Source organism: Frankliniella occidentalis, unplaced genomic scaffold, assembly GCF_000697945.3.
Source record: "Frankliniella occidentalis isolate FOCC.00 unplaced genomic scaffold, Focc_3.1 Scaffold13, whole genome shotgun sequence".
NCBI classification, from domain to species: domain Eukaryota; kingdom Metazoa; phylum Arthropoda; class Insecta; order Thysanoptera; family Thripidae; genus Frankliniella; species Frankliniella occidentalis.
The window spans coordinates 28,010-38,420 of record NW_026267143.1 but is presented as its reverse complement, the minus strand read 5'-3'; the positions used below and the strand labels follow the sequence as shown (position 1 = coordinate 38,420).

Sequence of the window (10,411 nt, the reverse complement as noted above, 5' to 3'; positions counted from 1 at the left end):
ACTTTATATTTTCTGTTACACACTGTAGTTTCATTAAAAGCTGTGAAAGCACTGTTTTCTTTAAGTGGTGCAATTTTAGATTAAAATACGGGGTATGCGCTGCCTATCACAACTCCTCTGTTTCGATTGAGCCTGTATGTGTAGGTCTGAATACCGAAGGTTTTACCTCCAAGACTTAAAGGACAACGATCATCGGGACGAGTCAAGAAGCATATGGTGTAGAGGGCAATTTCCATCTCTGGGCTTGTACCAACAAACATTGAACCAGAATTTTTGATGATATTGGACCAGCGGAAGTGAACTTTAAGAAGATTACTTTTCTGGAAATGATAAATACTGATAAATATTAGACTTTTCAAAGTAATAATTGGTGAAATTTGTTTATCATTACCTTGCCAAGATCTAGCTTCTTCAGGTATCCCATATAATCTGCTCTGTGGTTTTCTTCTTCATTTGCAAAATAAACCCAATTGTGTAGTCCAGAAACTTCATCTTTCTTCAGCTCTCCCAAGAATACATGCTCAAATGCACTCGAACCAATTATTCCTCCGCCTCTTGAGTACATTGTAAACCAAATTGAGTTTAACAATTCTTTGAATGCTTTCTTATTTCTCTGAACATATCCTGGAAGAGAGAAAATGCACTTGGCCTTAAGTGGATAAAACAATTTACTCTAAAGATTGTATCTCTCTTTACCTTTATCTGCTAGAAACTCCATAGTATCTGCCATAACTCTTGTGTCAAGTATCTTATCAAGGAAATCGCTTTCTTCTTGTCGTTCTGTAGAAGTAATTGATTCAACAAAGGACGAGTCTGCAATGTAATTATCATACAGTTGTCGAAGAGCTTTAATTGTAGGACTGTCCAATGCTACTGGATCAACAGTGAGCAATCTGAAAAAAATTCAAGTATTTATCATAGTTTTTGTAAAGTGCATCACTGCTGGTTTTGAAAAACTTAATAATTTCTTACGGCTCTGGAGCAGCATCTTTCAAGGAATTGGACTGGGTCCTGCTTTGATAGTTCAATCTTATGTTTTGACCAACATTGTTTACATCTTCATCAAATAACTTTTCAGACAAAGTTGTTAGTTCTTGATCTGTTGTCCGAGTCCGGTTATGAGAGGCTGAGACAGGTGATGGTGGTTTGTAAGTACTTCTTTGTTGTCCATTTTGATTGTAAGGGCGTTGAGAACTTGGCCTTAATCCACCAGTGCTCCCTGTTCTTTGATTAGTTGGACTAACAGTTCGACTGTATGAAACTCCAGATGAAGGCTGCCTGTTTTGCTGTACTTCCTGCCTTCCACCTGAGAGAGATGGCCACTCAGAATTTTGGTCTTTTGAGGGTGGTTGAGTGACTGGGTTGTAAGTTTGGGTTGAAGAAGCCCATCCTGGATTTTGCCATGGTCTACTGGTGTTTCCAGACTTCCAAACATTTCCTTGAGGCTGGGGATCAAGCCCTTCAACTAGAACAAAAAAACAAAAAACAACAAGGAGCAACTCTCAAAATTGCTTAGCCAAGAGAGGGAAGCCCATGTGACTTCCAAAATATGGCCAGTGCAGGTAATGTTTGGTACTCCTCGATAATTAACACAGGATATTTTACGACGATTGATGAAAGAGAAACTCTGCTTGTCTCATGTGTTAGTTGGATTCAAATGTAAAATTACCTCCTCTTGCAGCCCATGTGACAAAAGCGCACATCACAATCAGCTTCATGGTTCCTTTCATCTCTGCCATAAGAGAAAACTGGCTCAACAAAAGCAATTTATTTTTTCATGCTCCCATATAAAGAGTAGCACATCAGCAGAGCCTCAGGGGAAGAGACCGACTGGGAGCCCTACAGCGAGTCAGGCAGCGCGCCGAAAGACGATGCCTCGATGTGACCTTGCAGCTTCGTTGTGGCGCGGTGCGTTGACGCTGCAGAAATAGACAGCTAGCGGTGGCGGGCCTGGACTGTCGCATTCAGAGATCAGATCATGTGCCTTGGCCATGTCCATCAACAAGTCCAACAAGTCCGGTCAGGCCAGCTCAGCAACTACCCCACCCGTCTTTCCCTCTCTCTTTCTTCTACGGTCGCGGCGGCTCCTTCGGGCAGAGGGGGAAAGTGGGGGAACGTAGCGATAGAAAGGAGGGGGAAGAACAACCAAAATCTGGAAGAGATGGAGAGAGGATGGGGAATGGCAAGGTGTGAGGTGTCGTGAAGGGGAAAAATATTTGAAAGTATCACTGAGCAGTTTCACAAAAATTGTATTTGATCCAAGAATTTTTTTAACAATGATCTACAAAAATTAAATTTAAAAATCCAGACTCATTTACATAGTGATCTTATCCCCATTTGAATGAAGTATTCTGGTAGTCGCCATCTGGACTGTCATAATCTTTAATGGGTGGTGTCACTGTAGGACCTTTTATGGAAATATTAATTAACGAGTCATCAACCTAAAGAAAGAGGAGATAGTATAAATATACATATTCTAACAAGAGGAGATTCATCAAACACGCGTAAGCCTTTCATAATTTGAACATCTACAGAAACAAAACAAAAAAACGATTGAAAAAGAAATTGGTTGTTTTGATGTAAGGGCATCCCCCTGATGGTATCTTAATCTTCACTTGTCTGGGACGGATCAGACCAAAACTGTAGATTTAGACTTTGCACTCAAAAGCCAAAATCAGCCATGAATGCCCAAAACGACCATTTGAGTATCAAAGGGCATTTTCAGATGACTGATCCCAGGAAGTCCCTTCTGAGCTCAATAGATAGAAGCATGTCCATTCCATCTTCTAGTAGTATTTTCCCTTAAATTTACCAAACAGTGAATCTAGAGTTCAAGTCTTTCAAAGGCTAAAAGTTGTTTTTTTTTCATGAAGAATTGGTCGGAAAAGGGAGAAAAAGTGTGATTATGGAAAGCCCATAGCTCCTGAACCATTTGAAGTACAGAGCTCAGACTTTGCAGGGAAGCCAGCGAATAATGAAAATAATGAATGGCAATGGCTCACAGGTGTCTGATTCTTCTCAAACAAATAAAAGATACTAAAAATGTGAGAGGAGCACTTGAACTTGAAATGGCATCACCAACCTGAAGTGCAGCTTGATAAAGTTCTTCAGACTCTTCTCGAAGCTTATCTAGAGCCATACGCTGAGAGTACTCTAGCTGGTCAAGCAATTTCATGGAAGCCAAGTTCTCTTTAAAGCAATGATGGGACCATTTCTTTAGCAATAATGCCCGCTGCTCTTCTTCAATGGGACTCACCGAAAACGTCTCCCTTTCTCGTTGCCTAAAAGGGATCAATGTTGTTAGAGCATGTAAAATATATGTACGCAAAACATCTAGCACTATGAGCAAGGAGAGCAAACAATCCGAAGTGTTCAAACTCACTCTCTTTGGTCTTGGATATGCAATGGTAACTGCATTTCTTCAATTGGTTTTAAGGTTTGAGCAAATTTTTGTAAACGTCTGATTTCTTTTTCAAGTTTTCTTTTGCGTTTCTCTTCTCTTGCTCTGATCTGGCCAGGATCCAGTTTATGTCTTTTTTTGAGAGGTGCTGCACTGTAAAATAGATAGATATTGGAATGTTCAGAACTTCTAAAGAACAGAACAGACCGTGCAAGACAGACATTGAGATGCATGACATTGACAATTAACTTACAAGAGACATTGCGTCGGTTTTATCAGAAGTGAAGTGTTCAACGAAATATTACGAGCTGAGATTTGATTAATGGTTGGTTTAATTGATCGTACTGACAACCTATAAGAAATACAAAAATAAATACTGCTTAGAAAAAAATTCCTTTACAGGGTGAGAAAAGTTTAACATTGACAGCACTTGACAGTCAAAAGAATAACACAGAGTTTACATGAAGAACAGGTTAAAAGTTCTGAACATGCGCCTCTTAGTCAAATTACTATGTTGCTATTTTTCTTAATAGACATTCGACAGTAAATGGAAATGTGATAACCACCTTGCAAACAAATATGTTACGTTCATTTTCAAATCACATAGTTCGTTTCCACTTTAAACAGAAATTTGCTGTCTGCTCGACGGACGAACTCACTATCCTTGCAGGAGGAGGGTAAATAACATCGTAACGATCAATAGGCAGTATGAGCTGCGTTCAAATATAGTCATGTGTCTAGCATTGCATCGAACGCAGCCCGGATTTTTAAGTTAGTCAACAAACGCTATCCGCGGAGGTGATTGCGTGTTGAAATTTTCCTCACATTTTTTCACTTAGTGACCTCATAATTGCCAGAATCATGAAGGACAGATTGGTTTTCAGCCCGTATATGTGATTTACACAATCCAAAATGAGTGAGAGTGACATGTACGGGACGACTTTGTCCCAAGAATCTATTAAAGTAATAGCCGAGACGATCGGCATCCCCAATTTACCAGACGAAGCGGCAAAAGAACTTGCAGAGGACGTGTCGTATAGACTTAAGCTGATCATTCAGGTACAACACTTTATTCGATTCCTCGAGAAATTTCTTGCAAAGTCCACGCAAACATGCTGCTTCTGGTTGTGGCTCCTGTATTATGAATGTTACCATAACCTAAACCCGCTTTTGTCCGAATATTTGTTTGTGCATTATATTGTCATTTCTTTCCCTAACGTTTCTTCTGTTTTATATAATAATGTGACATTTTTATATTTTATTTTATATTGTTATGTTTACTTGTACTTTAGTAGGAGTTTCACCATTTGGTCTTTACAGGATGCTGCAAAATTTATGTTCCACGCCAAAAGACAAAAACTCTCCACATCTGACATTGATGCTGCTCTGAAAGTCAAAGGAGTAGAGGTGAGAATATTGAACTTGTCTTGATATTTCTTGACTATGCCCTGCATCTACTTTCCTGCTAATCTTCTGTTTTGTAGCCCTTATATGGGTTTCACACAGCAGACCATATTCCTTTTCGTTTTGCTTCGGGGGGTGGAAGAGAACTCCATTTTATTGAAGAAAAAGAACTGGATCTTAATGACCTTGTTAATAGTCAACTTCCTAAACTTCCTCTTGATGTATCCATAAGGGGTAAGACTTTCCCTAATCAATCCAATATTATTTTGAAACCATAGTTAGTTATATTTTGATTATGTCTAGGCTTGAACTTTATTTAAAACGATTTTTCTCATGGTTTACATCATTTTTACATTATTTTGCAGCTCACTGGTTAGCAATTGAAGGGGTTCAGCCAACTATCCCTGAAAATCCTCCACCAGTCTCAAAGGATGCTCAAAAGTTGGAGAGTGTTGACCCAGCCTCTAAGCTAGGTGCTAACAAGGATGGCTCAAAATCAGCAGTGTATGTTCTTTCTTATGTGTTTTTGTTTGTTTTATAACTACTATTCATTGAGAACAAAATTATTTTAGTTTGAGAGTTTTGACTCGTATCTCTGCACATAATTTTTTTTTTTCTGAAACTGATGACCCATTACATGTGTGTTCATCCTTTGCTAAAATATGACATTCCTTTAATATCTGTTCTACTCATCGTGAACATACTTTCAAATATTTTTTCAGGAAAGTACAAAAACCTCGTAATGTGGAAACAGTTCATATAAAGCAGCTTGCTACACATGAGTTGTCTGTTGAACAGCAGCTGTATTATAAAGAAATAACTGAAGCTTGTGTTGGATCTGATGAAGCACGCAGAACAGTATGCTTGGCTAAATTTTTTGCTCTCTTGTACTTGTTATCTGTATGTTTAGCTGTCTGAAACCTGTACTTCTATCTGCTACAGGAAGCTCTGCAGAGTTTGGCTGCTGATCCTGGATTGCATGAGATGTTACCAAGAATGTGCACATTTATTGCAGAAGGTGTTAAAGTTAATGTTGTCCAAAATAATTTAGCTTTCCTTATTTATCTCATGAGAATGGTTAAAGCTCTGCTGGATAACTCAACTCTTTTCCTGGAAAAATATGTGAGTTCCCTTTTTATCCATCTCTCATTTTAATAAATAAAATTATTTTTTTACTCAAATTTGTATGGGCTAGTTTACTGAATTACTTGGGATGTTAATTTTCATAAATGTCATTGTTAAATATTGGCTAAATAATAATATTAAACATTTCTCTTGCAGTTGCATGAACTGTTGCCATCTGTTGTAACATGTATAGTAAGTAGACAACTTTGTCTGCGACCAGATACAGACAACCATTGGGCTCTGAGAGATTTTGCCAGTAGGCTCTTATCTCAAATTTGTAAAAATTTCAACACATCTACAAATAACATTCAAACCAGAGTCACTCGAATGTTCAGTCAAGCCTTGCACGAAGAAAAAACACCATTAGCTTCTTTGTATGGGGCTGTTGAAGGTATTTGTCCCATTTCCTCTATCTTTACTAACTCAAGTGAAATAGAAGAGATGAATATTTTCCCTCTGATGAATACATAAACTTGTTTTTATATCAAGTTCTGTTTTCTTGTAGGATTATCAGAAATTGGGCCTGAAGTGGTGAAAGTCTTTGTATTACCAAGAATGAAGTATCTTGCAGAGAGGATCGAACCTGCACTGGAAAGTCCTAATTTTAGCCAAGTTGATCGCATTGCGGCTGGACATATTAAGCATCTGCTGTTGGTATGTTATGACTAATTTGAGTAAATATCTAAAAAGTTAATTCACCTCCATTAGGTACTTATTTTATGAATTTGCATGAGTGTGGTTTATGAACTGTTTCAAAACCTCAACAAAGTGTGGAACTATATTGGGTATTTTCAGATCAAGCAAAAATCTTCAGATCTTCATATCAATTTTGTTTTCAGAAAATACTTCCACCCATTTTAAAATCTATTCGGTCACCACCTGATAATTTGGATGACTATAAGCTAGAGTATGGATTCATAGGACCTCTTTTACATTCAGCTGTAGTTAAAGCAAGATCTGCTCCCCAAACTCCAACATCAACCACAGGAAGTGGAGGAACAAGTAATTCAAACATGACTGGAGCTGTACCATCAGGAGTTCTTCCAACCACTCCAAGATCCATAACTCAACTTACTGGTTAGACTCTTTTATGTATCCTTTTGCCTCCACCAAGCCCTGTCTCTAATCTCATTAGTTGTAAGTCTTTTATTTTTTATCTAATATCTATATCTGTTTAAATAGGTGTGTCACCTGGTGGAGGAGGTAGACCAATTGTAGTTGCCAGCAGTCCAGCAAGTGGCTCCCGACAACTTGTTTCTCCAGCTAATTCACAACAAAAGTATGTTATAGTCACATCCCGCCAAAATTCATCAAGTCCAGTAAGTAACATAAATACTTAAAAAGCATATTCAGATCAATGTGTCAGGGTCTAATGTTTTCTTCCTGTTACAGCAGGTTATTACTCAAAATCAAAATGTGCAAGGAACTGGTGGAACTGCAGTTGTAAAATTGGCTTCCAATCAGATAGTTATGGTTGCAGGAGGAAACAATTCTGCATCTCAGGTATTATTTAGTATTAATCACTCTTTCTGTTTTCATTGTCTTGTGCCAGAAGCCATTTATCTATCGGCTTTTAAATGTGCATTTCAAATGTTTAGAATCTTTTCTGGCTTTAGGAGACTGAATCCTCTATATTTGTTGTTGCATTTGCTTCTTGAACTAACTACCCTCCCTATTTTTCAGTCGGCTGCCATGGGTGTCAAGTCTGTCTTCGTACAGCAATCTCAGCCTGCTATTAAAGTGGAGTCCCAAAGTCAGCAAGTAAAGGCAGAACCATCATCCTCACCAACTCAGAGTGTTACCTCCCCTGCTTCTATTGTGATGAGTGCTGCCTCGCCAATAACCCAAGCATTTTCAGATGATGTCCTTCCTCTGAGTTGAAATCCCTTCTTTTTATTGCCTTTTATTGAAATAAAAATATTTGAAGTTGCAACCTTTGTTATTTGCAAAGGATGGGGGTAAAAGTGAGCCTAGTTTCATGTAAATACAACTTGTGTCTGTAAGTATGTATACTATCAATTTGGGCTGGTTCTGTACATTCAATTGTAGAATTGAAGGCTGTAGGATAAAATTTAATTGTTGGGCAGAAATCTTTTGTTAAAAGCACTGCAAAATAAAATTAAGAGTTTTTATAAAATTCTTGTAACTGTAAAACATCTGATCAAATAATTGTCAGTTATGTAATAAGTATGAAGAGGAAAATATATACGTTAAACTAAGATTTAAAAATGTTTATAGTTCTATTTAGTTTTGTGCCAGTAGCAAATATTCATAATCACGTACATTTAAAAAAAAGATATGCAAAAATATTTGATTTTCATCTACAATAACACTTTGTTTAAATATATGCAAAATTGAAATTTATACAAACAGCACTTGCACAGCAAGGAAATTCACACAGAAGCAGCACGATACAGTTTGACTTAGTGACATATACATTAAACATGTCCAGATTCCTTCAGTTTACTAATGAGGGTGTCCACATCAGGTACAACAGATCCTGCCTGCCTGACAGGTGGCTCCTCCACACTGATGATTTCAATCCTTGGCGAAATATCCACACCTAAATCTTTGGGGGTTATCTTCTTAAGTGGCTTTTTCTTGGCTTTCTGTAAAGAGATGTGTTGATTAACATCTTTGGACTTTAGAAGTATTATTACCCAGTTATAGGACTGTTGGACTAACCATTATATTAGGCAAAGTTGCGTATCGTGGCTCATTGAGACGCAAATCAGCACTTAACACAGCTGGTAGTTTCACTTTGATGTTTTCAAGTCCACCATCAATTTCCCTTGTCACATGGAGTTCAGAATCTTTTTTTTCAATCTATTGAAATTAAATGAAAAAAAAAATATAGGTAAATGCCAAAAAGGTATACTAAGGCGAATTGAGTACTAAATTCCCGTTACCTTAGAAGCAAAGGTAGCTTGTGGCCAATCTAGCACACCTGCTGTCATCTGAGCAGTCTGATTGGAATCATCATCAATAGCCTAAAAGGATTTAAAATTCGTAAGATAAAGTCAATAACTCAAAACCAAGATTCAAGGTACTTTCAAGTATGCACTAACTTGCTTGCCAAGAATAACAATGTCGGCCTTTTCTTCTTGAGCCAGTTTGGCAAGAATTTTGGAGATATGAATTGGTTGCAATGTCTCATACTCTCCTGCAGGCACTTCAACATGAATCGCCCGATCAACACCCATGGCAAGTGCTGTCCTTAAAGTTTCCTGCGTTCGTCAGTTCAATATAAAGCAGTTACTCCAAATAATGTCTTCCTTGAAAATAAATGCTCAAGATATAAGAAACTAACCTGTGCTTGAGAGGGGCCACAAGATACAGCCACAACTTCCGACGCCAATTTCTTTTCCTTCATTTTAACAGCCTCTTCGACTGCAATTTCATCAAATGGATTCATGGAATGCTTAACTCCTTCCGTAACCACACCCTTCTTGTCAGGCTTGACCCGAATCTAAAGAAAAACAACATGTCAACATAAAACAAGCAAAGAAGTGAAGTATAACATTATACAATTTTATTGCTATGAGTGAAAAGAGAATCCAAAGAAGGTTAAGTGGCGAGTGATAGTAGAGCTGGAGCTGGAGAATTTGAGATTGAGGGGACAAAGAGGTAGACTACGGAAGAAGCTGAAATTGTTGATGGATAAGGTATCCTAAAACAGAAATTCAATGCACAGAAGAAACGACTGACATCTGGGTATATAAGGTGAATGTAATACAGTGCGGGTAGAAAATGAGGTGATGTGGAAATTTCATCACTGATTATCAGATTGAGTACATAATCCCACATCAAGAGAAAAACAACAAGGTTCAAGGTTGAACCATCAAACTTCTCCCAGTAGAACAGCTGTAGTTACCCAAATTAACAGTGCACATCTTTAACAACGTCACTTCAATTACCTTGACGGCATAATCAATAACTCTTTTCACTCCAACAAGCACGCGGGCCATGATGGAAATTTGAGACTTGAGACGGCGGTAGTAAACGATGACAAGTAGCCGGGAACCTGCGGCTGTAGATATCCTCTCGTCTCGACTTGCTTGAAGTCCGTGACAAAGTCCGCAACACTTGTGACCCCCTCCCCTCCGCTCCTCACATACCCCCTCCTTCCCCTCACACCCTTCCCCTACCCTACCCTCTCTCTTTCTGCGCACCCCAACCAATTGGGAGATGATGAGAAATTTCGCTTTCCGACAGTGACTGCGGTCCACGCTCACCAGAGCCCCTGCGATGTAGACCACCCATTCGACCGGCGAAGAGCGCGGTGAGCTGCCGGGTACGTCAAAGGTCAGGCTGTCAGTTCTCAGGTGTACGACGGCCGTTTTAAAACCGCCATTCTTCGTATTTACAGACGTCGTAGACCCCAACATGAAGTGGGCCGATTTTTCGCTTGGTTTTCAGCTTATTAGTCAACCCCAAAAAACTGGTACTCGAGAAATCGTGCCGTTACGCGCTAGTTAGTGT

The 10,411-nt window shown here is 38.7% G+C and overlaps 5 protein-coding genes across 6 annotated transcripts in view; 2 read left to right on the top strand and 3 right to left on the bottom strand.

Annotated features, from left to right (window-relative positions):
* LOC127748771 (uncharacterized) overlaps nt 1-79 on the top strand; it is a 15,438-nt gene extending 15,359 nt beyond the window's left edge. The window contains exon 8 of the mRNA XM_052263599.1: nt 66-79. Coding sequence (XP_052119559.1) covers nt 66-79 — 14 coding nt within the window. The remainder of the gene's footprint in view (nt 1-65) is intronic.
* Nucleotides 1-2,066, bottom strand: LOC113210261 (endoribonuclease CG2145-like). The gene is made up of 5 exons (XM_026428149.2): nt 1,670-2,066; nt 973-1,465; nt 697-893; nt 392-624; nt 1-320 (listed from the first exon to the last, which is right to left on the bottom strand). Exons 1-5 carry the CDS (start codon nt 1,737-1,739, stop codon nt 81-83), a joined length of 1,233 nt encoding a protein of 410 aa, XP_026283934.1. The 5' UTR covers nt 1,740-2,066; the 3' UTR covers nt 1-80.
* A 163-nt stretch (nt 2,067-2,229) lies between these two features.
* Nucleotides 2,230-4,124, bottom strand: LOC113210263 (39S ribosomal protein L40, mitochondrial). The gene is made up of 5 exons (XM_026428153.2): nt 3,967-4,124; nt 3,654-3,752; nt 3,383-3,553; nt 3,083-3,281; nt 2,230-2,441 (listed from the first exon to the last, which is right to left on the bottom strand). Exons 1-5 carry the CDS (start codon nt 3,990-3,992, stop codon nt 2,328-2,330), a joined length of 609 nt encoding a protein of 202 aa, XP_026283938.1. The 5' UTR covers nt 3,993-4,124; the 3' UTR covers nt 2,230-2,327.
* A 51-nt stretch (nt 4,125-4,175) lies between these two features.
* LOC113210260 (transcription initiation factor TFIID subunit 6) lies at nt 4,176-8,158 on the top strand. 2 transcript variants are annotated; one of them, XM_026428148.2, is made up of 12 exons: nt 4,176-4,459; nt 4,721-4,807; nt 4,885-5,038; nt 5,170-5,308; nt 5,527-5,662; nt 5,747-5,926; nt 6,086-6,320; nt 6,435-6,583; nt 6,769-7,006; nt 7,112-7,248; nt 7,325-7,432; nt 7,613-8,158. In XM_026428148.2, exons 1-12 carry the CDS (start codon nt 4,313-4,315, stop codon nt 7,808-7,810), a joined length of 1,908 nt encoding a protein of 635 aa, XP_026283933.1. In that variant the 5' UTR covers nt 4,176-4,312; the 3' UTR covers nt 7,811-8,158. The 2 variants fall into 2 exon arrangements, with proteins under 2 accessions (XP_026283933.1, XP_026283932.1); XM_026428147.2 differs by having other exon boundaries at nt 7,322-7,432.
* On the bottom strand, nt 8,146-10,026 carry LOC113210262 (electron transfer flavoprotein subunit beta). The gene is made up of 6 exons (XM_026428152.2): nt 9,847-10,026; nt 9,240-9,398; nt 8,998-9,156; nt 8,839-8,919; nt 8,615-8,755; nt 8,146-8,538 (listed from the first exon to the last, which is right to left on the bottom strand). The coding sequence occupies exons 1-6, from the start codon at nt 9,895-9,897 to the stop codon at nt 8,368-8,370; spliced, it is 762 nt and encodes a 253-aa protein (XP_026283937.1). The 5' UTR covers nt 9,898-10,026; the 3' UTR covers nt 8,146-8,367.
* Nucleotides 10,027-10,411: the final 385 nt, after the last annotated feature.